Genomic DNA, 25,323 nt, shown 5'->3' with positions numbered 1-25,323 from the left:
CAGAGACAATGGCTTGATATGTTTCTGATTTTGAAGTCTTGTTTTATAGACTTGTGAGTTTTGTAAAAAAAAAAAAAATATATATATATATATATATATATATAAAATAAAAAATCACTTTGAAGGCCTGTTGCCGAAACGCTATTCTCTTCTCTGTGGTGTGTCAAATTCATAAGACACTTAATTTCACTTGAGAGGGACAAGTCCGAGATTGTGCTTTTAGTCGAGTGTAACCTTGCCTGTGGAGGCCTTCTGTTGACGCCCCTCCATCTGACCTATCCTGGTACGCTTCGACCCAGTAAGACTACGTTTCCCATGATGCCTCTGTACTTGCTCAAGTCAAACCTCACGACGGGAGGGGGGAGGGCTGAGACTGTTTGGCTTGTGACAGGAGGAGCAGCAGCGGCAGCGGCAGCATGGACGATGTCAGCCACTCAAAGTCACCACTCTGCGGGTGAATGGTAGAACTACTTACAAGTTAGTGTCCGAATTACGTTATAAAGTTAGCATACGGCCACAGTGACGCATTTGTTGTACAAAAAAAAAAATGAATGCGAGCACTTGTGTAGCAGCGAGCTAACGGCTAGCTTGTGTTATCTAACCCAATGTTCGGCTAACTTTCATGGTTAAAGGTGACTTCGGGGAATATCCAATTTTCGTCTTTAAAAAAACGCAACAAGGGCAACTTTTCCAAAGTATTTGAAGTGGTGCCGGTCTCAAATCAGGTAAGCAACTGATTTGGTTGTTTTATTGTTAGTTCAAGGCAGGTGACTGCATAAGATGATGCTTTAACGTTCCAAAGTTCGTACTGATTTGTTATAATTGTAGGTCTCAGAAACGAGTTCACTACTGTACATAATCTGAATAACATGACCAGGCATCATAAGTACAAATTTATATACATTGAGCAGCTGATGACCACAAATCCCCTTCTAAGAAATTAAAACTTATTAATTTCTCAAAATGTATGTATGTATGTAAAAAGTTCCAGGACTGGTTTCATAAAAGATATAGTATATATATTCAAGTCTAAACTACAAATTTTCCCCCGCAGACTACCCCACCCCCCTGGAGTCCAATGTGCTTTTTCATGATTATCTGCAATGCTTTCATGCACCCCTGCAAAGCTCATTTTATGCTATGTTACAGGCCTATTGATATCATCCACGTGTTTTTGATAACCCCTCTTGAGCTTGGGAAACAAAACATCATGACAGGTCAGGTGATGTATGGGGTGGGAGCTTGTTCTCTCTCGCATGGCAGTGTTCTTCTTGGGCAGGAACTGTCAGATGCTCAGGGACTTTTTAGCAGGCACATTCTCCAGGCACAATTATCCGCCCCTCTTGTCGCTTGAATGTCCAAAGAGGAAAACTTGTAATTTGGGTTGGAGTCCTGGAATATTTTCTGAAACACCTTTACAATAAAATACAAAGTGTAGTTACTTTAAGCAGACCTGAGTAAGTCTTACAAACAAAATCTGTGAGGAGCAGTTGAGTTGAGGATAGTTGTGTTCGTGAGGCGAAAAGGGGCACGTTGGGGTCCAAATATGTCCGAATCTGGATTGAAATGCTTTTATAATGACGGCCGCTGTATGTAGCCAATTTATACACAGGAGCCCCCTTTATTTGCACTCCTGGCTGCCTCTCATTATCTTCTTCTGTTGAGTCAACATAAAATAGCTCTGATACATTTTTAACCAAATTTGCACACTTGGCATAGATTGCGGAGTAACCCAAAATAAAACATTGTATTATAATTTAGTGGGTTTTGTAGCTGAATGTTTTTAATGGAGAGCGGAAGCTGTGCAGATTTTTAGTTCAACAAATTGCATTCCAGGGCCTTGTATTTTTTTCACTTAGGAAATAATACAAATACAACAAAAGGGTAAAATGATTCCCATCAGAAAGCCTTTACTGAATACAAAGGCAATATTTTAAGTTTGATTTTAACGTCATTTAATAATTAAACATACATCTAAACTAATTTCCCTTTGATGACACATAATGGAGTTCAAGGTTTTAAGGAAGCGAAAATTTAAAAAAGAGAAAATTATGTACCCACTGGGACTGAAATGATAAATTGAATAAATTGTATAATTCAATTAAGAAATAAAAGGTGATGCACATTTTCTGGGTCTGAACTTCCCAGTGATCATTTTCACACGCAGAATAATGTTTCTGACTCACACACTATTTCATGTTTATGTGCGATGGTGGCAAGCCAGGAGGAAGGAGTATGTAAAAGAGAAAATATCCAAAGTTTGGATTCATTTCACACTTAAAAAAAAATAAATGCAATGACTGCAGCACGTCTACGATCGCCAACACAAGGTATCAATATTGCTGATTTTCATATAGCACACTGCCACTAGTTAGATTGATCGCAATGCCCCTATAAGTAGTTGTTGCTAAGGCACCAAGCTTTCTGTGCACTTTGAATTGCTTTATTGAACAAATGGGAACAAAATAAACACACAATAAGCATATTCTTACACAAGCTGGTATAGCCACAACTGACGCTCACACATTGGCTAAGGGTTACCCAGTTAACAGTCAGCCGCAAACCGCAGTTCTCTCTACTATGGGTGACCTCCACGTCACTCACCAGGCTGGGCCCCAACTTTTAAAGCCACGCACAAATACACCACCATCTCACATGCATATTTTAATAATCCCAAATTATTATTTTTTTTAATCCGGGATAATCAGTTGAATATTTGATTCTTAAAAATATTCGCTAGCTGAACCCTGACATCCTCACAATTGCATAACATAGAACACCTCCCTCAGTTTTCTAGTTTGATAATTCACTTTGAAATCCGTGTTCTTACATTGTCGTTTTATAGGTTAGAAATTATATAAATGATTGCCTGCTAAAATGATTAGCTCACTACAAGGAAAAATGCAGTCATCGTTGTTGCTCCAGTCAGTGTTTTTCACGGGTCTCTTTCATATTTGCTCATCACTAGCAAGCATGACACAAACTTGTGTTAAAAGTGTAATCCAATACCCTAGCAAGGAAGCGGCATGTTTGTTATTCTCTTGGAGGCAGTGCACCGTACACCCTTTCACCTACAAGTCAACAATGCTGCTCCTGTGGTGATATTTAAGGACACAACTTTCCCTCCGTGTCTTGTCGCTAGGTGGCTAAATGTTACAGGAGCGCAGAATATTAAATATCCTATATAACAATCTAATTGTAATGTTATTTTGGACCCTAATTAATTGTTTGACTAAATTTAATCTTTGTTCCTTCTGACCTCTGCTGTTCAGCTCCCTGAGCCCCCAAGTGGTGCGATTCATGAGTACGCTTCGATACTTCGGTGTTTAGTTCTCGGGCATGGGGAGTGGAGTCCAGGATCAACATGCAGCACTCACCCAGGGAGAAGTGCCGACGCCAGTCTCCCCTCAGTCAGAAGTAAGCTCCGACATAATAAGCGCCTTGATTGACTTCATTTATGGCAATAACTCCGAGCATAAATCCAAGTCAATCAAAGAATGGAAAAGAAGAACAAAAGTTAGATCTGAAACTGCGATATAGATCACATTATGTTGGAAAGAAATGGATTGATAGTTTTAACTTTTTAGTGTTTTAGGGTTGTGTTAACTTTCAATATTATTTGTATATCACTCAAAAATATATAAAAAAAGAATTGTTTTTTCGGGAAAGTTTGAGTCTAAAGGTTGTTTATTGTGGGTTTGTGTGACCTTTCATATGTCCATCCAAAACTGTCACAGATTTATTCACTGGCAAATCAGAGGCCATCAATGATTCTTAGCCAAACTCTTTAATAATCTACAGCAATTCAAACATGATGTAGTTTACGTGCACTCCAGATATAACTGCAAAGTGACTTTTTCTTTTTTTTTTTTTTTTGCACAGGGCCTGAAACAGACTCGCTCCGTCATCAACTCGCTTTTCTCGGGGGCTTTAGCGGGTGCTGTGGCCAAAACAGCTGTTGCTCCGTTGGACCGGACTAAAATTATCTTTCAAGGCAAGATGGATGCTGGGCTGGTCTAAATGTGGTAGCTGCTTGTTATATTTAGACAATGGGGGATTGAGTATCATATATAAAGTAGATGACATTAATTTGTAGCTACAGTGGATATTAAAAGTCCAGACACCCCTGTCCAAAAAATCCTCAATGAATGTGACCTGTAATCTGTACAGCAAACACTGAGATAAAGTGGTACATTTCAAGCATGCTCTGTGCTTGGATTTGAAATTAATTAGTGAGGGTAAGTGAGCTAAAACTTTAATATATTTTTCCCCACTCTCGCTCCCCCATACCTTTTTTGGGTTTGTACACATTTTATATCAACTGTGTGTGTCTCTCCCATTGTTCTCATAAATAATTGAGTTCGAACTATTTGTCTTTTTCAGTGTCTTCAGCAAGATTCTCTGCAAAAGTAAGTGTGAGTCGAGGTATTGACACCACAATGACATTTCTTTCTAGCTAGTCGCACTGAAGTATTTCATCAAGTAGAAAAGCAAACCGGTATCCTTTTTTTGATGTATTTCAGGAGGCCTACAGGTTAATTTACCGCACTTACCTTCAAGATGGGTTCTTCAGTCTGTGGAGGGGCAACTCTGCTACTATGGTGCGAGTCATCCCATATGCTGCCATCCAGTTCTGTGCTCACGAGCAGTATAAAAGCCTCCTGGGAGACTACTACGGCTTTCAGGGGAAGTGAGTGTCAGCCTCAACAGTGCATACGCATATTTTATTTATTAAAACTGCTTAAGACAAAAAGCTTGATGTTTTTGTGTTTGATCAAGGGTCCTCCCACCACTCCCGAGGTTACTGGCTGGATCAATGGCAGGCACCACTGCAGCCATGTTGACGTATCCTCTGGACATGGTGCGAGCTCGAATGGCTGTTACACCAAAAGAAATGTAAGTCCACTTTAAACTTGATGAAACAGTAACTGCGTTTAGTACCAAAGATATTCTGAAAGGTCAACATTACTTTTTTCAGCAAATGATAAATATATATATTAAAAAAAAAGCACAGTGTTTTTTTTTTTTCAACTTTTGTCTCACCTAAACTTGGGCGATAGATTTGTATCGAGTTCGTGCACGTGATGTCACCATTTTCACGGTGCCATATTGCCGGTCAAAAAGAGCTGCTGTGTGTCACAGTGTGGGTGACATTGAACCAGAGCAGAATATTCACAGTGCCCGAGACTTGTTGTGCTGTTGGTTGTTACAACAGACGAAACAGATATTCAAAGAAGTCATTCTGTAGAATACCAGCTGAAAAGACCCGAAAAGATCGATGGATTTTGGCAATTAAACGTGATTGATGGTGCCCAACCAAATGCACAGGACTGTGTAGCGATCACTCAATTTCAGGTAGGTATTATTCTCTATTCAATCTCAAATTCCCACAAAGTATTTGTAATGCTAAGTTGGCTCAATTGAGAAAAATGCGTTACAAAAAAAAAAAAAAAACGACAGACAGTCGTCTCCAACGTCCACAGAAGCGTGTTGTGGGCACATGTTAATCTTCTCCCCAGCAGACTTTTTTTTTTAATTATGCATTGTTCTCAAATGAGCCCAATGCGTATTTAAAAAAAGAAAATAAACCGGCTGTTTTGCAGAGAGGTTTACGTAGGTTAACATGTGGCTGCAACACACTTCCGTATATGGGGGCTGAAGCCTATCCCAGCGCATTTATTTACTTTTTATAAGTACGCATGAGACTCATTTGAGAACAATGCATATTTAAAAAAAGACGTCTGTCACAGAGAGGTTTACCGAAGTTTGTCTGGCCGCAACACGCTTCCGTGTACATTGGAGATGACTCCGTCTTTTTTTTTTTTTTTTTTTTTTTTTTTTTTTAACGCATTGTTCTCAAATGAGCCAACTTGGCATTATAAATACTTCTTGGGAAACGCTACGGAGGATCTGACACGCTTGTCCTCTTCCCCCCCCAATCATAGTTAATGAATGCAAGTTTGTGTAAAACCAGAGGTCATTTATTTAAATATTGGTACTTGTATTGAATACTAGCCGAAAACATCGATGGATTTTGGCAAAGGTTAACGTGTAACCGAACACACTTCTGCGTGCACGAGCCGTCTCGCCATTGAGAACAGATCCAGCAACGAAGTGTTTGTATGCGTCCAGACTTTTATATGCTTTCAAACTTTTCTGTGTAAATCTCGACGACTTACTCACCAGATCCATGTGTAGATCCAGTAGTCCAAAACAAGCGGAAGCAAATTAACAGTCCAATTTCTTATCTGCAAAAACATCGACTTCGGCATTAAATGTGGGTCCTCTTTGCCAAGTGCCTCTCAATTTTCCACGTACCTTCGTTTATTATCACCTTCTAAATGTTTAACGGTATCGGACAAAATTCCGGGCGTCGTGCTATAAGACGTATTTTCGTGTCGTCTCCAATGGACTTAGCATTGAACAATGCTCTGTTTGACCGACAATATGGCCAGTCACGTGATTTCTGTGACGTAGGTGCACGAGCTCTATAGTATTGTGAAAAGGAATTCTGTCCCCACAGATGCAGGTATGAGCTATTTTTTCGTATTTACTCATGTAATGGACACTGATCCTCTAAAGTTTGTCATTGGCAAATAAACAGATGCCAATTCCTAAGCGACACAAGATTTACACAATGCCCTCCGTGTTTAGGTACAGCAACATCCTGCATGTGTTTGTGCGGATCTCCCGTGAAGAGGGACTGAAGACCCTGTATCGAGGTTTTACGCCCACCATACTCGGTGTGGTCCCCTACGCGGGTCTCAGCTTCTTTACCTACGAGACACTGAAAAAGCTTCATGCAGGTACAATTTGTGAACAATGATAACATCTTTCGACAGTCAGCTCAGTCTTCATGTTGTCAGTGTAAACATTGCTTATATGCGATGTTGATGGGGTCTCCTTTGCCGCAGAGAGAAGTGGGCGTCCACACCCCTACACCTATGAAAGGCTAGCCTTCGGGGCCTGTGCCGGCCTCATCGGTCAGTCGGCCTCTTACCCTTTGGACGTGGTACGGCGGCGCATGCAGACAGCAGGGGTCACGGGTCACACTTACGGCACCATCCTGGGCACCATGAGAGAGATTGTGTCCGAGGAGGGTGTCGTCCGTGGACTCTATAAAGGCCTCAGTATGAACTGGGTCAAGGGGCCCATTGCGGTAGGGATCAGCTTCACAACCTTTGACCTCACTCAGATTCTCCTGAGGAAGCTCCACGAGATGGGCTACACATCCCGGTAATGGTGAGAAAACACGGGACTTCTGGAAGTTACAGTTTCACTGGGTATGGGCGAGTGTGTGTTTGGAGTGTGTGTTTTGCGTCAATGGAGGCAAAAGCACACACTCACAATCAGTGGATAATGTGTTCTAACGTGCTTCCTGAAGATGTGACTAAGCTTCTTTACACTTCTGTAAGTGCTCTCGTCATGTGCATCAAAGTGCAATATGGTCTGTGGTTTTTAGCCGTACGTGTGGGCACTAAAGCTAGTGGGACTGCGACCGTAAACATTACATACAAGCCGACGGGCTTCTAGCTACCTTGTCTGTGTAAAGGGACGCCTTCCGATGCAATGCAAACTGACACTTAATCACTGTCCATGTTACGTTCAATATTAAGAGATTAGACCTTAAATAGGGTTTATGTGAAAGATGTAGTAGATAATAAGGTATTTCATGCCCAAAGTGACCTAAACATTCATTTCAGTGTTTGCTTTAATAGATTTATGGTGCAATTCAATATAAATTACATGGTTTGGATTGTCGTAAAAAAATAGGAAAAGTTATGAATTTTGACTGTTGTTTTTCCAAGTCACGGAAATATTGCGTGGATAACATTAATTTAGGATGACTTTTTGCCGCAACACCGTCTTGTCTTTTAACGTGCTCCATGCGGCTTCAAACCTCAGCCAAAAACCATGTACAAGTTTGAATGAGGTGAGTAAAACAATAAAATACAGGCCCATCCAAAAGTATTGCAACAGCAAGGGGGGCTGTATACTTAAGACATTTGGGGTTCATATCATAAGATGAATGAGACAAAAGTTCAGAATTCCAGCTTTTATTTCATGGTATATTTACATGTAGACGTGTTGAACAAGTCAGGACAGACCACCTTTTGTTTGAAGCCACCCACTTTCAAGCGAGCAAAAGTATTGGAACGTGATTGACACGCGTTTCTAGTTTCTCAGGCGTCGCCTTTTAGAATGATTGCTTGTTTTTGGCTTTGAGTTGCACCTGTGAAAACTGCATTTGCAATTAAGCAAACATGAAGACCAGAGAACTGGCTGTGGGAGAAAAGTGAGCCATTTTGAAGCTGAGAGAAGAAGGAAAATTTATCAGAATGATTATATAAATGTTGGGCATAACCAATACAACTATTTGGAATGTCCTGAAAAAGAAAAATGCTTGTTTACTGAGCAACACACCAAACAGGTCGGCCAAGGGAATCAACAGCAGTTGATGACAAAAACATTCTAGGAGCTGTGAAGAAACACTTGAAGATAACGCTCAATGACATCACTGCCACCCTCCACATGGGAGGTGTGAAGTGTCACAAAACACTGTTCGAAGAAGACATGGAGGGAAGAAATATACAGTACATGCCAAAAAACAAGATGCAAACCATTCATCAGAAAAAAATGAAGGCCAAATAGGATTTTGCAAACAAGTATAAATATGAAGCACAAAAGTTTTGGAACAAAGTTTTATGGACTAATGAGACCAAGATTGACTTCTACAAAAGTAATGGAAAGGCCAAATTTTGGAAAAATAAATGATCTGCTTATGATCCAAAGCATACAAGCTCACCTCTGAAGCATGGTTGAGGTAATGTCATGGCCTGGGCTTGCATGGATGCTTCTGGAACTGGCTGAATAGTCTTTGATTGTATAACTCATTATGGTAGTACTACAATAAATTGTAATAATGGCAGTCTGGTGAAGTCAGTGGGTCACAGGCTTGAGGCAGTTATTGCTAATCAGGATTATGTCACCCAAATATTAAATGTTATTCACTTTAAGTTAATTTTATAATGTTTCTCCAAATATTTTTCCTCATTTGAAAAGTAGGTAGCTTCAAACAAAAGGTGGTCTCTCCTGAGTTGCCCAAAACATTTAGATGCACGAGTAAGTATTATGAAATGAAAACGGAAATTCTGAACTTTTGTCTCATACTCATCTTTTGATCCAAAACCCAGATGTCTTCACTATACAACAAAAAAAAAGGACTTAATGTTGCTGTTCCAAGACTTTTGGATGGATTGTCTTTTACCAAGATTGCGACAGTTTGGTTACACTGAAACTAAAACGGTGATCAACTCAAATGCAAAATAACCAGCAAACACTCGTATATGTATTTACACTACAATACAGTTCAGAGCGCTCAATAAATAAGTAAATACATTTTTAAAATGGGTAGATGAGAATAATGTGGCTCTTTTAAAGCAAATAGCCAGAGAAGAGAAAACATTTGAATCATATATTTTTGTTTTTGTTGCATTTTAAGTATGGGCCAACAAAATGAAAAGACGCCAAGGGTTAAGAGTGGCCCCGTTATTTTATCATCAAGTTGTACTGTATCATCTCATATTTTCCGCCATACATTTGTACCTTTAACCATCTGACATTAGCGGTAACGAGAAACAGGAGTTGATGATTTTTTTTTTCTCATTTTATAGAAGTTACAAATCAGTCGAATTATTGTTTCGCATCACATTTTCATTTTTATGTATGTTGTGATTGTTGGCCAGTTTTCGTTCAAGGCAAACTCGGATATACCGAATGTTTGAGTAGACTGAGCAGGAGGGGGCACTCAAGTGTCTTTTAAACATGAGACAATCTTAACATTGCAGCTGGTTAACACCCCTCAAGTATTTATTGCATGACACAACATAGTGAAATGCGACTATATCTGAATAATATATCAACTTAGGAACACAACTTGAATTTATCTTTTTTTGGTAGTCTATAGCTGGGCTTGGGTCCAGAGACCCCTAACAGAAGAATTTCTTCCAGGAATAACCTCATAATCCTAACACCAATTAATTTAACTACCATGATTACCCCTTAATGCAACAGCAATTTTACTAATTTTCCATAGTAAGTTTACGACGCACACTCACATTTTATGTTTGGGGTCCTTAATTTTATGTGCTGATACATCACAATTATCAGAGCTTTTGATTGGCTCAATGCTTAGGTAGTAATTGCTTTATCATGTTTTTTTCCATTGGCTGCCAGTCCTCCTTTGGAGGTATGCAGTCTTTAAAATGTTCTGACATAATAATATCATGCAAGTTATTTTCCGGACCCAGCCAAGCTACACGCCTGACTGCCCCCAGACCGGAGTTTGAGAACCCCTAGTAGAACAAATGAGGATTAATATATGGAAAGGCTTTCAGTTTGTAGTTTCATCTCAGGATCTGCGATCTCACTGAGCATCTCAGTATTGTGTCTCTTAAGTGCCTTGTGAGGAATAGTTACCGTTTCCCTATGAGCTACCTTTTTCAAAAAGATGTTCATTTTCTATTTTTTGATGGTGTCCAGTTTGGAGTTGGTTTCTCAGCACTCTGAGTGAATGTAATTCTTCAGTCCACTTTTTTTCTGCATGGTTTTTGTAACGCCGATTACGTCCTTAGTGGGGGCAGACACACGATCCAGGTTTACAAATCCCGTCTAACCAACTCGTTATGGGAGTGTTTTTTGATGTACGTGACTGAAGGGGTGTCGCCAAGGATTTGGGGGCCCCCGCGACAATGCTGCAAATTGAAAAGATGATTTTCTATGGCCCCTTAAAATTGTCCTCACTTCTTAGTCTACGTTTGCACGATATTCCCAGCGATCACGGCAGTCACGAAATGTAACTGAGCTGTAGGATTTGGGCTATTGTCCAGCATGACAGCTAAATGCTGCTTCACCGTGTTTGCTTTGGACTCTGTGCTCCAGTCCGGGCCTAATCTCTAGATCTCAGAGCCTAACTGGGTTTCTATTCCTTGAGCATTTCTTTCATGTATTCAAGACGTAAACCATTTCTTGATTTATAGACCAGTAGCGTAACCTTAAAGTATATTCAAGAGCTGACTTTGGAATTGGAGTAATATGTTCCGATCGCTTTGTTCTGGTCAGAACCTGAGCTGCAGATATTCTGAATGAGCAGCAGCTGTTTAATGCTCATCGGGGAAATTGCAGTCTAAAAACTAGTACAGTAGTGCCTCGGTTGTCAACCACAGGATTGTGTGAAATGTTTGAAATCCGAAGCGCGTTTTCCCATTTCAATTAATGGAAAATGAAATAAGGTGTTCCAAGCCTAAAAAATGTTTTTTGTTTGTTTTTGTTTTAGATTTTTCCTGATAATAAACTGCATAGTAGAAATACATGTATGGTTTCCATACTTTATATAATTAAATCATTTCAGAAATATATTTCTTTTTTGCTTAAAATGTATGCATTAGTAGTAGATTATGCTAGGCTGGGACTGCATTGCCGTCTCTGTAGCGACTCGGCCCCCAGCCTTGTAAACCTTTTTTTATAAACAAAAGTGCAGAATAACTTTAAGCAAGCAATAATGAGGAGGGGGTGGGGGAACAAAGACAAATTGTTTTTTTTTTTATTTGCGAAGAAAGTAACATGTACAAAAAATTCAACTTGCAACTAGAGGTAGGGTTAATGGAACAAAAGAAAAAAAGCAATGCAAAACGTTCAACTAACTGCTAACTGCTGCTCATTTATGAAAATAAGAAGCAACTTTTCCACTTCCTCCAAAATCTGGTCAGTCAACACGGTTGCTCCTTTAGCAACATCACTGGCTTTGAGGATATCCTTTTGTTTCAGAATGGTGCTGATCGTCGATTTCGCCACGCCGTTCTCCCTCAATAGCTCAGAAACGCACGCACCAGATTCGTATTTGGCTGTCAAATCCTTCTTGAAGTCAACAGTTTTACGCACAACTTTCTTTTTTTTCAGGACCAGCAGTTCCACTTGCCTTCTTTGGAGCCATGATTTGGGGTTAATATTGCTCAATTGGAAGAAAAAAAGTTCCTACCGGGACACGTACGGGTGCAGAGGCTGCGTTATACACGAAGAGCTTCGCGTGTGGGTCAAACGGTTGCGTCGAGCGCGTTATGTCCGGGTTTTTTTCGGGGGTCCGTTCGAATTCACAATAACATCGTCGTGGATAAGTTGGTCGGTGCGTTCGAGTACCGATTTTCGTTCGAAAACGGAAGCCAAAAAAATCTCAAAATTTTTGTTCGAAAATCGATTTGTAACGAAAACCGAGGTACCACTGTACTAAATAGCAAGTCAAGCTGGCCATGGCGTTTGCCCATCCCATCTCCCCTGCGTTACCTCACAACTCCCCCCCGTTTGTGTACAACGGACTGCAACGGAGCTGCCGTGGCTCCCGGGAAGGTGGAAACGTAGCGTTACACGTGATGACTATCAAATAATCTATTTTGATTTCACGGGCAATGACGTCACATCGTTTTTCTGAACTGACATGATGAAATATTCAACATTTTAAAATCAGTGAACCATTTTGATTTCTTGCGTACCTCTGAGTACACTGTATGTATTTGCATGGTGTGCATTGTTTCAAGTGCAGCGTGCGTTCAGAAACCGCTCTGTTAGTTCCTGTGATCGGTGCCATCTGAGTGTTTATGTGTACCTAATCTCGACGCTGCGTTCGGATCGACTGTTTTAAATGTTCATTAAAATTGGTTGTTTACTAAAGTACTGTTGGTATGTTTCCTGTATTACTGAAATGTCCCATGTTACGGGAAAGTGACTTCACCGTTTATTTACAAATTTTTGGGGTTCTGGAGTGCTTGCTCCCTGCTCATCCATTAAGTGTTGTGAGTAATGTTTAAAATTGCCAGTGATGACTTTGGATAAACGGTGTTCCTGCAGAGATGCAGTATGTTTTGTTGGCTGCACAGATTAGCTTTCGCAAACAGTATTAGCTTCTGATAATGATTGCTTGGCCAAGTTCTAGACTTGGGGTAATCGGGCCGTCGTGTTTGCCCATGAGTCAACTGCATTGCACAGCTCTGCACATTAATGAACGCTGTAAGAGGGGTGTTTAAAGTAACTTTTTATTCTTTACCCTGAGGGGCAAAATTCTCTTCCACTTGTAGGTAAAGGTGCAATTATCCTGTGTAACCTGCTGCCATTCATTCAACAGAGAAACTGCTTTTCATTCAACTAAACAGGCACAGATTTATCCCTGAAAATAAATACATTTGTAAGGTACAATTCACCTGGTAAAGCTTTAGCCTCACAGTTCTGAGGTCCAGGGTTCAATCCCAGACCTGCCGCCTATGCGGAGTTTGCATGTTCTCTGCGTGCCTGCGTGGGTTTTTTTTTTTTTTTTTTTTTGTCTTTTTTTCCAAAGTTCAGTGTCAGTGTTGAAACTGCACAAAATCATAATTTTTGATGAGCACGGGGGGCCTCCGAGACTACTCTCTAATTTTGGTCATCATGGCGGTACCTGGAGAGCTAAATATTTTTTTCAGGTGGTGTTCAAAGTTTCAGAACCACTAGACCAACTTATAATTTCAGGCTGCAGGTGCTGAAGTGCACGATTTGCTTGACCATGGATGTAGACCATTGTCGCAGCGGGGGCCAGCATCATGTTATGAATGAATGAATGAGAGTCATTTTAGGGAGGTGATGCCTTGCTTGGCTCATTTGTGGCTGGGCACGACGAAGACATGCGTTGTAATTGCGTAAGAAAGCCGCTAGAGGGTCCTCCAACCGCGAAAATGATTTATAGCGCGTGCAGTTCTACAAATGGTCGCTAGATGGGAGTGTAAGCGCAGTGCTTCGAGCCTTTCCGCCACCCGTCGCCGACTCGACGCTTGAACTTGAACCTTGACCGAGAACGCGTCGCATTTGCGCGACTTTGGAGAAGCACCGGGAACGGCGACCCCTGTAATTTACATTAAACGCTCAATGAAAATGTATTAGTTGAAAGATAGTGTATTTTATCAAGAACAAAAAAGATAATCGGAATTCCAAATGTATTTTATCATGTTTATGTTAAACGCTGACTTTTGACGTTATGTGACAATTTATCAGAACGAATGGGGAATAAAATAAAGCCATAGTGTCTCTGTGTGTGTGGAGGGACTAATTAGGATATGGAGGCCAAGCTGGAGGAGTTAGTGTACCACAGGATGTGGTTGCTATAGATACTTGGCAAGATGCCAGAGGGGAACAGGCACAATTTGCATTTATTCAGATCCACTCTATTCTTGCTCTCTCACATTTGCTCTAGTTTCTCACATTCTGTCACCATTTTTCATTCGCTCTGAAATGATTGGTTCCGAAAGAATCCCGTATTCAATCAAAGAAAAAATATGTATTTATTGTAAACCAAAAAAATAGCTTGAGCCCACTTGTGGTTCATGCAAAACCTTGTAAAGTTGCTCCTACAGGGATATATTTTTCCCCTTCTGAAATGTTATATTTTCTATATATAAATATATATAAATGTATACTTCGTATTTTTGCCAATATGCAAAGCATTAATTCTAGCTGCTATGGATCAATAATTGGGAAAATATGCGGCCCTATTACAAACCTTTTTTGCTCAGTTAGCCAGTTTTAGCTGAAACATATTTGACAGAGCTGTTTTGTGTGACCTACTTATAAAATTTTCTAGAGCTTACCATGTGCCTTGCTGGTATGCATATTTATGTATGATACAAAAATATTAAAATAGATTTCAAACAAATACATTTTATGGATTCCCAAATATTTCTGATATGAGCATTTTTTTTCTGTCCCTGTTTTTGTTTCCTAAATAAATGTTTGTTAGAATTAACTCAATTGACTTGGAAACACCAGTCTTTAATGTCAGTTTTTATTTACGATATATATATATTTCTAGTTTTGGAATTGTGTGAAGTCCTCTCGTCAGATTCAGAGATTTTTTCTAATGTATGCTATCCTTGCCTTTTAAAAATTAATTTAATGCACTTGATTTTTGGTGATGAAATATGAATCAGCACACTGTGACATGTTCAAATCAATGTGATCTTTATTGACCATACACGTGGATTTATACAGGATGTGTAAACAGCATTTAATACAGGAAAAATCAAGAAACTCAATTCTTTAGTAGTGTATAAAAAAAGTACTGGTCAGGATACAATAAAAAAAAATACAATGTCATTTCATTTATTAGCAGTAAAAACACATTGTATGCCAGAACCTGATTATTTGCGGTGTATTTCCAAATGTACTCACAATACATACACATTTGCAGTCTGTATCAAATTACAGGATAACAGTGTTATGGATCCATAACCATAACTGAAGATCCCAGCCATTTTTTGGTGCTGTATTCTGCAACCAAAAAAAAAAAAAAAAAAAAAAAAACAAGGAAGAGTGGACATGAGTGACAGAAACATGAAATAAAAAAACATAGCCAAAATCGTAATTCCTTGACACATTTGACAATGGAATATCATGTGTTTGTGTGCGTGTGTGTGTGCGTGTGAGACCAATCACTACACTGATTCAGCACTTTTGGACTGAAATACCATAAAAACAAATACATAGAAAGCAGTTACAGTAGAGACTCGCACCTCATGACTAGCAATACGTCTGACTTTGAGCCCACATTTTACGTCACCTTTGACCCCCACGAATAGCGTGCCCCGAGGACTCCCAGTCAACAGGGGGAGCCGCCAATCACGCCCGAAGGAAATGACACACCCACTCCCATCCCAGACACGTTTCCACTTTCGCACCGGGTGCAGCACAGCGCGCAAAGACCCGACTAGTAAAGAAGCCTTTTTATTGTTCAGTCACCTTGTATAATAAAACAAATTTTTTTTCACGAGATTCACATGGTAGAAAGGGAGGAAGAGGAGGAATGTAGTTATGGCGGAATATAGTCCCTGGGTGGATGCGATGCTTCAGACGTGGAGCAATTATGAGAGGCCTCGGGGCTCTCCGGAGCTCTTCCACTGCCCACGCTGTCCCGACCAATGCTTAATGTATGCGCTATTGTAGTCCGCAGATAGCAGCTTGCAGACGGTGAAATATTGATAACTCCACTCACTGTCCATTACATTAGGTACACCTACAAAGCCCCATACATGGCAGGGGAGGGGGGGTGTACAATATTTCTGCCCTTGATGTGAGTACAAGGTTTGCACAAAATATTAATTTGTAGTAACAAAATAGGAATAACCTATGCACAAAATACTCATTTGTAGCCATGAACTTGGTATAACATGCACAGGAAATAGATATTTGTGGCCATGTAGTAGGTGTAAATTGCTGAATAAAAGTGTCCTCAAAATACTATACACAGGAAATATTGAATAACATGATTAGAAAATACAAACTTGTGACTATGATGGAGTTGTAACTTGCATGAAGTACTACTTTGTGGCAACTAAATACTGGACATAGGAAATTCTGTATCCTGTGCACACATAATTGCTAATGTTTCGCTATGCAGTACTTGTTGGTGCATACAAAATAATTTGTGGCCACCGAGGAGGTATAGCATGCATATGAAATACTCATTTGTCATTGCTTGCCCAAGTTGTTCATGGCAATGATATGAAAGTTACAATATAGCATTTTGCCTGCACATTCTTGCTGTTTTGCAGCCACAATATAATCTTTGGGTGCACGACGTAACTACTTTGTGGCTAAAAATTGTCGTTTCGTGCCTATGTATAGCGACTACGTCACCACAAATGAGTTTTTTTGTCTGTGTGGAGGTTATATGTATTTTGTGGCCTCAAATTAACATTTTGTGTGCACGTTCTATCTTTATTGTGGCCATTAATTAACAACGGTTCTTGTGGTTGCAATGAAGTAGAGCTGCGCTGAATATTTTATTCTCTATCTTTCACGCAGCCGAATAAGGTAAGTGCAGTATTAGAAACCCCTCTGAGTGCATCGTGGCGTAGTTCCACTTCACTACAAACTCCGAGCGGCTCATACAGAATAATTTACAAGGCGCCGAGAGTGAAAACGCGTAAAGGCGAGATCGTGATGAGATAACGTGAAGGCTGGATGATATAACTGCTCCGAGACAATAAGAATAATGTGAGTGCGAGAAATGCGCACACACACACACACAAATGCACTACAGACAATTTGCAAGCATGACTTATTGTATGCACAGTATGAACATTAAAAAACTTCATACATTTTTGGACGAATTCCTCAGTGAGAGTGTCAATCAAAACACAGCAATATCATTTTTGAAAGGCAGAATATTTTACACAGCTCTTATTAAGGAATTTGTTGTAAGTGTACTTAAAGTGTTGGTCTATTCCTCCTACAACACTCTTTGTCATGTTATTCAGTATTATTATGGTAATAGGAATATTAGTTGGATTACGGTTAAAAATAACTACAATTGGAAGAGTTAGAGTGGCTTCGGGATGTGTGCTAATTCTCTTCTCACACACACACACACACACACACACACACACACACACACACACACACATTTACCGACATAGTGTGCGTACAACAAAGACGTCTTGGCGACCCCCCTCATTATAAATACATGTCATTGGATCACAGCTCGTCTGAATTCCAGAGTCTGCTGCGCTCTAAGTGGCCGTGACTGAGCCCTGAATGGGTGGCCGAGTGACAGCTACACCAATAGAGCCAGCAGTGTGTGCGTGTGTGTGTGTGTGCGTGTGTGTGCATGTGTATGTAAAGGGAATGCCGTGGCGCCCCCTCCTCCACACCCAGCCTATGGGAATGAAATCTTCCCAGCAGGACATGTTCGGTGGCTACTTATACACACACACACACGTAAACAAAGACACTCGATGAGTCAGATGAGTTTTTACAGTGTACATGTACATCCAAATTTAGAGGTCACCTTGTTGCCACATAACCGCTGAGCTTTAGTGGAAGATATGCAGTGCAGTTGAATGCAAAAAAAGAAGAATTAGAGAGGGTCTCAGAACAAACTATACTGGTAATTGTCGTTTCCACAAAGAACTAAGGTGTTGCTGTGTATTCTGTGTGTGCTGCCGCTCCATGTGTGTTCAAGTAAAATTTTGTTTGAAGCTTTGTGAGGAGCATCAATTATAATTTCCGGCGTGTGGCGTTTCACATTGTATGTTAGGATTAAGTTATTGGACTTTTTGCAATAAAATTGTATGGTTTGGTTGAACATGTTGGTGTTTAAATATACAATCCTTAATTTTTTTTGGTTTTGTTTTGTGCAACAGTTTTACAGTAAACTTCGACTGGCAGTGACGACTGACAAAGCTAACGAAGTGAGTCTTGCGACGTTTTTGTCAACCGTTGAAACGCGTCGCGGTGTATGTCTGATGGAAATGTGGGACAGTAACTTTCTTGCTACCTGAATAACAAAGAAGAGCCGGTTCACATAGACTGATGACAATGTGTGTATGCGTGTGTATTTGCGCGTGTGTCTTAAAAGATGTCACACTATCTCATTTTGCAGGCAAAAAGTGTCTCGGTCCCAGTGGAAGCATAAACCAGGCCACAGCATCGTTCTTTTCTTTGCTGTCAGCCTCTCTCCTCATTCGTGTTCCCTTGCTTTTATTTCTGCGGGTAAACCAAAATTCTCCCTTTTCCTTTCCCACTTTTACTCCAAGCTTGAAACCCCAGAGATACTGTAGGACCAGTACTCAACTTGGAGTCGGTCCGTATCTATGTTGCATCGTATTCCATATGATAGAAGACATACTGTATTTGTAGCACACTATATCTGACAATTACAAGACTTGTACGGATCCTATGATCACAGCCAACTCCCCCCCCAACAAAAAAAATGATCACTGCAACTAGCAACTCATGATCATAGTCTTCAAACTGGTTCTAATGCCATGTTTTTGACAAAATTAAGGCTAAGATTATTTAGATTTTCTTTTTTAAACAGTGTAGCGCATTTTCCGTCATATTTTTAGGAGATTTTGTTGTACTCCAGTGAAACTAATTTTGAATGTTTTTGGCTATAATTCCAAAAATTATATTTGGCAGCAAACCCAACACCAGTCATCACCAAAAGAAGTGAAGCGTGATGGTTGCTTGTTGCTTGTTGTTTTTCTTCGGATGAAAATTGTACCTCAAAAATGGTGGGAGGAATTATGAACATTTTGGAAAACGCTGTCAGTATAAGAATAAATATGAAGCCCACAAGCTTTAAATAGAATTTAAAAAAAACAGTCAGGCAAAGACAACTACAACAGTTGAAAACTAATTGGGGTTAATTTATTACCACTTTATTACTACTTTGTTACCAATACATCATGGATCACCTCAATTGTAAGAGGGTGTGCACACTTGTTCAACCATCTTTTTTAGTTTATTTTTACTTCATTTCTCCTTTTTAAATTGTACACATCATGGGTCACATTAAAGTTGGATTTTTTTCATGTGGCATTGTTTTATACCACAAAAAGCTGGCATCTGAACAGGGGTGTGTAAACTTTTCACAGCTACAAAGAGCAATTGTCTTTTGTTCCAGGCTGGAAATAAAAGTGTTTTCAGAATTTATGAATTTTCCAGAACAACTGCATAATTTAGCGACAGCCAATATTCCGGCGTTCCGAGGCTGTATTAAAAATTCTCAGCAGTGATAATTATTTTCTTTGATTGACACTTTCAGGGAGGTATTAATACAACAATGTGTGGTTCGCAACAGTCTAGAAGTGTACTACATTTTACTGAGAGCTTTGTAATATTGCATTGTTAGACACCTCTCAGATTGATGTAGTACGCTCCAAACTGCAACCGTAATGTTCAGTTTTACACTATACCTAATGAAGTGGCTACTGGATCTCCTGGATTCATTGGATTCATGGGTGGAAGTTATTCTGACTTTTTTCGTTTTTATATGAACAATAATGTGGACTTGTTCCAAGTGCCATTAAAATAAATGTGCACTACGGGAATATAACCATCTAATGGCGACCTGAGAATGACGCGCTGTCCGAAATGTGTGCTTTTGCCAAAGATCTTAGCCAGAGGGGAACCTTTGGAACCTCCAAAAGAGGAACACAATGAGGGAAAATAGTGAAATGGTGAATAATGCGAGGGAAAACGAGAGAACGAGGGACAAAGAATGATGTGAGCCTTTAAAAAAAAAAAAAAGTGTCAATGCCGAGCCTCCTTTAGGCATGAGTGAAAAACAATGAGACCCCGCGGTGTGCGAATGGTCGTGGAAATGCGCAGACAAACACGCAGACGCGCACGCCACCCCACTGGGCCCGAGCCGGTGGCAGCGAGACCGCTCTGTGGTTCCATTGAGGGAGGGGGTCCCTTTCTGTCGAGCTAATGAAGCCTGCAGCCACAAGCGTAAAGAGAGCACAGAGGTGTAGCCCCCCCCCCAACCCCCCACCTGCGATCCTTCATCTATTCACGCACTTGCTTCTTACAGCATCCACCGCGAACGAACACACCCCCGTACACGTGTCCAACTTTACTTGACGGCTCCATTTTAAACATTTGACTTCACTTTTTGACAGTATGTCATTTTACCCCACAATTTACACCATTATGCACGTTATACATTCAATTCTTATTGCCTTTAAAAAAAAAAAAAAAAACAACTACAAACGTACATATGTTTACATGTCGAGTATGTACACCCGCCTCGCGGTTATCTGCATGAATGGCAGGTCAAAGGTCACGACTCACCACCCTTGTGGCCTTTTTGGTTATAGTAGCTACCTCGCTGTACCAAGCCAAATACTTACGGAGAACTTGAAGAGCAAATATAAAAAGTGAAACTATGTCACTATTCCTGGGTGGGAGCAAATTCTTGTGCCCATATCGCATTTTAAATAAACCGAATGTTTCCTCTTAAACCCGTTTGTTGTAAAAAATTCAGCGAAAAGAACAACAAGGCGAAATTATGAATCTATAAAATGGTAATGAAGCTTATGGCCACAAATGAAAGAACTCACAATCCCATCTGATTTCATCTCACACCGCACAGTTATTTAAATTCTCATAGAGTATCAGTGATTTCCAAATTGTAGTACTAGTACACAAGAATCACTGAAAACTGTGCATAATGTATGATGTTCTATTATATTTATGTTATGTGGCTTCCACTTGTGTAAAATCCAGCCCAGTGCGTTTTCTAAGTACGTACAAGTCAGTTGTCTTTAACTTACATTTGCACACAATGTTTTCAAACATTTATTGAGATATTTATTGAACTTCTATGTGCAATACCTGTACATTTAAACAGAACCACAGTCAATCTTTTCACTATATTTAAGTGCAGGAATGAGGGAAATGAAGCAAATATTACTACTTCTTCCTAATAAAACATCTGTCTCATTTTTCATAAACACATAGGCCTACAAGGCGACTTCATTTTAAATACTGCTGGTCACGATGTCGAATAGTAAAAGGCTCGGAATAGTTCCAGGTGGCACTTGGTGGAAAAAGGTTTTAGAAGCGCTGCATTTTTGTTTACAATATATAAATCATTTAAAGATATTTTAAAAGGCAGGGTGATACTTTAATGGAACCAGCCAACTTTTCACTTTCCTTTTATATTCCCCCTTTTGGCTCTCGTGTGTGTGGTTTTTTTTTTCCCCAAATACAGCTCAACACGGACAACGCTCACTTCCGGCATGAGCGCGTACGTTCAATTCCAGTGACGTCACATCTCTGTGTAACCCGTGCATGTCTATAACGCATCGACATGACTCCCCCTCTCGAAGAAGCCAGAGCGGACTAACAATAGACGGCGCTGCTTATCAAACGGGTCGGGGGGGGCTCTTCATTAGCATGCCGCGAGGCCCCAGACCGCGAGCAGGGAACCAGACAACCTCTTCAACCGGTCGTGACCCTTGAACTCTAGGGTCTTCATTCACCTGCTCTACGTCTCACCCGCGGCCGGCCCGCCCTGTTTCTCTTCTTTTCTGTTCCGCCGGCGTTTCCCACGCTCTCCCAGTCTAGCTCAGCCTCAACGCGGCGGCGTTTAGCCGAGACTTCTTTTGTGTCTCGCTGTCTGACACTTGACATCCCGCCGTATTGACTGCGCGCTACCATGAATATATCCTTTAAGTTAATCGATTTTATTTTTATGGATCTTCTCACAGCGCGGACTCACAAAGAGCTTTATGTGATTAAAATACAGTCGCTTTAAGATGTTATGAGGTTAAATATGGGTGCTGCCTGATAGAGCGGACAATGACAGGGTGGACATTTTTAGCTAGCGTTAGCATTTTAGCTTCACTTGGCAAACGATTCATTTAGCGCACTGTACTTCAAATTTATGATATTTTACTTTGACAGGGTGGACATGTAGAGCTTGGTAATATTCAACCACCCACATAACATTTGAAAATTATGATTATTTTGTAACTTGGCACCTTTTCGCAGCTTCCACTGAAGCCTCCACTGAAGAAAAATAAAATGCTGGTAAAAATGTCACTGAAAGCACCAAGTAAATGTGTTTATATGATCATGAAAATAGAATACATTTGATCAAAATGAAACTGGGGGGGGGGCTTTTTGTATTGTTTAACCACTTATTACGGACTCTTTAATTAGCAGAGTAGTGTGTGGAACATGCCAAAATATTGTACGTCCAATGTGGAAAAAAATTATATAAAATGAAGGTAACCCATTTTGAAAGACTTAGTAAGTTTACAAAAGTTGGTCACTCAAATATGACATCAATTTCATTGCTTCATTTCATTGCTACCCCTCGCCCTTCCATCACATCCCCTTTGTGTTTCTGTATTTTATTTATGTATGACAGTATGTAATGTCAGTCTTCTACCCACAATCCTCCCCCCCAACCTGATTATTCTCCATTTTCAAGCACACGAAGGGGAAACCCGTGACAACCTTTCCCTTCCTCTTCCTGATGGCTAACAATTGGTCGAAAGCACCCCAGCCACGTTCCCATTGGACGACACCCCGGTGATGCTGCCAGCGTGAGCCTAGGAGGGGTTTTATTTTGAGAGCGTCTTCCTCCTCTCTCCTGGATGATTAAAAAAAAAATCTCTGGTGCCTTGCAGCATATGGACGCCCTTTGCCGCTCTATGCAAATGAGCGAGATGCAGACGCATGTTCACAAATGCAGACAAATGACCCCCCCCCACTCCCAATCCGTCCTCTCATTAATGGTCTACTAAAACCAGACACCCTCCCACGCTCCTCAAATAATAACCTCTCCACTAAGCTCCCCCCCATTTTGTCTTTCACACCCCCACACCAGTTTACTCTCCCTCTCAAACCAGACACCCCCAAAATGTACCCCCCCCCCCACACACACACATACACACACCTCCGCTCTCGCTCGCCTGCCACCACCAGACATGCGATTCGCGTGACCGCCATTTTGCTTCAAAACTGTACCGCGCAGCAGCTGCCATGACGGGCGAATGCAAATCGGAGCGACCCCCGCCGTGTGAATTAATGAGCCTGGAAATGCAAATTGTCCAATCAAATGTCAACATTTTCTTATCATTCTCACGGCTTTCTAGTTTGCAATTCAACTTCCCGCCATGCTTCCGAGCTACAATTTCCCCCGAATTCCGTCTTGTCTGTACGTTTTCGCGCACAAGTCCCCCACCCCAACCTTGCAAAATCAGCCAGTTCACTGCCATGGTAACCAGACAGGCATGTGCATGAAAATGAGTCTAGCGTGGTCTATGTGCCTGGAACCTTTCTTAATTAATGTGCGTGCTTGTCTGAGCCCCCCTCTGCTTGTTCATTATTTTCACCTATGCACGAAAAAATGAAAACAAACAAAACAAATCTTCACTGAGATGCGAAGACATTGAAGTATTTGTCGTTTTTCTGGAAACATCTACGTTGCTCATTCTCAAATTGGGACGCACATTCCCTCTAGTGGTAAATTACTGAATAGTGTGCATAATGTTACAGTACCCTCAGCTGCTTCTTCTTTTTTAAAAAAATCCAGTTAAGTACGTTTGCCATGTACAGTTCGATTATATTTAACTTGGCAATACTACAATACTTTTACATTGTATCTTTTACTGGTGTTTGTTTTCAAAGAATTATTTACATTGTAGTTGAATGTAATTCATGTGTAATATTTATGGTGGCGTTCATGGTTAGTGTGACAGTGGGTTACAATTGTTTTATTCTTTTTCAGAATTAGCCTTGTTTTGTATGAACTCATACACTACTATATTTTAATATAGAATTTTTGTTTTGTGGTACTGTACTTGGTGTAAAAACTGGAGAACCGCCGGTCTACATAACGGAGACACAAAAATAGCAAGCAGCGTCAACACCAAATTCCGTCCTTTATTTTACGTCCTCTTATTTTTCTGTTTAATCTTCCAGCAAGCTCTTAATTTGTGTGTGTTTATGCGCGTGTGTGTGTGGGGCTGGAGGGTGGGGTGGGGGGGGTTACGATAGAAAAATGCTTAATCTTCTGTACGCAGTCATTTGCATGTAAACACGCACACCATATGGCACAGTAGGACCGCCGCAGCTCTAATCTCACATCAACCGAAAAGCTATAAAAACAACACGTCTTAAAACAAACACCAACTGCTGTGATTACGTTTAAAAAAAAAACAACAAAAGAAAACAAAAAAAACCCACCTGCCTCCTCCTTGTCGCCGCCGCGCGCTTATCGCAATTATCGGCACGGGCTAGTAACAATTTGGCGGGGTTATGCAAATGAAATTAGCCCGCCGTTTGCATCCGACAAGCGACGAAAGCGAGGCACGGATCAAAGGGGCGAGATGCGCCCGCCATCTTTGGCAGAGGCAAAGTCTGTCGGCCATTTTGTCTGAAGCTGTGCCCATATGGATGGGGGGGGGGGAGCAAACACACACACAGCCATGCGCGGAGATAGAGCGATGACGAAGGCAGCCCTTTGTGGTTGGAGTGCTGCGGCACACAATCTAAAGTTGTGATCTGAGTGGCTCTTTTCATCTGATATATAAATACGGTGGGTTTGTTCCCACATCCCCAAAACATGATGCAGGGTACATTAGTCACGGACTCGAAATTGCCCGTAGGTGTGAATGTGAGTGCGGATGGTTGTTTGTTTCTATGTGGCCTGCTGGCAACTAGTTCGGGGTGTATCCGCTGCCTCTCGGCCCAAAACAGCTGGGATAGGCTCCGGCAAGCCCGCAACGGAGAATGAATGAATGAATGACAGGTAATGTAATTCTTGAGTAAAGAGTTTTGTGGGATTTATTGAAGGTAGTTTGGATAATATTTGATTTTATAAGAGATGATGGTGACTCTCATTAGTGAGTTCCCCGCCAGCTTCTTATTTGCTCATTATTATTATTATGATTATTTTTACAGTATACTGTCTTACTGTGATGCCTTTTCATGGACGAAAGGTGACCC

At 40.7% G+C, this 25,323-nt stretch overlaps 1 protein-coding gene across 5 annotated transcripts; it reads left to right on the top strand.

Annotated features, from left to right (window-relative positions):
* Positions 1-312: 312 nt before the first annotated feature.
* Positions 313-12,723, top strand: LOC133511094 (mitochondrial coenzyme A transporter SLC25A42). Of its 5 annotated transcripts, none has more exons than XM_061839708.1 (9): positions 314-454; positions 633-725; positions 3,273-3,417; positions 3,883-3,994; positions 4,384-4,409; positions 4,524-4,690; positions 4,780-4,896; positions 6,655-6,806; positions 6,915-12,723. In XM_061839708.1, the coding sequence occupies exons 3-9, from the start codon at positions 3,340-3,342 to the stop codon at positions 7,238-7,240; spliced, it is 978 nt and encodes a 325-aa protein (XP_061695692.1). In that variant the 5' UTR covers positions 314-454; positions 633-725; positions 3,273-3,339; the 3' UTR covers positions 7,241-12,723. The 5 variants fall into 5 exon arrangements, with proteins under 5 accessions (XP_061695693.1, XP_061695692.1, XP_061695690.1 ...); XM_061839706.1 differs by having other exon boundaries at positions 314-477; XM_061839709.1 differs by lacking the exon at positions 633-725 and having other exon boundaries at positions 313-454.
* Positions 12,724-25,323: the final 12,600 nt, after the last annotated feature.

The sequence above is a fragment of the Syngnathoides biaculeatus genome, chromosome 13 (genome assembly GCF_019802595.1).
Source record: "Syngnathoides biaculeatus isolate LvHL_M chromosome 13, ASM1980259v1, whole genome shotgun sequence".
NCBI lineage: Eukaryota > Metazoa > Chordata > Actinopteri > Syngnathiformes > Syngnathidae > Syngnathoides > Syngnathoides biaculeatus.
Note: the sequence above shows the minus strand (reverse complement) of the source record. Positions and strands in the feature narration are given on the sequence as shown.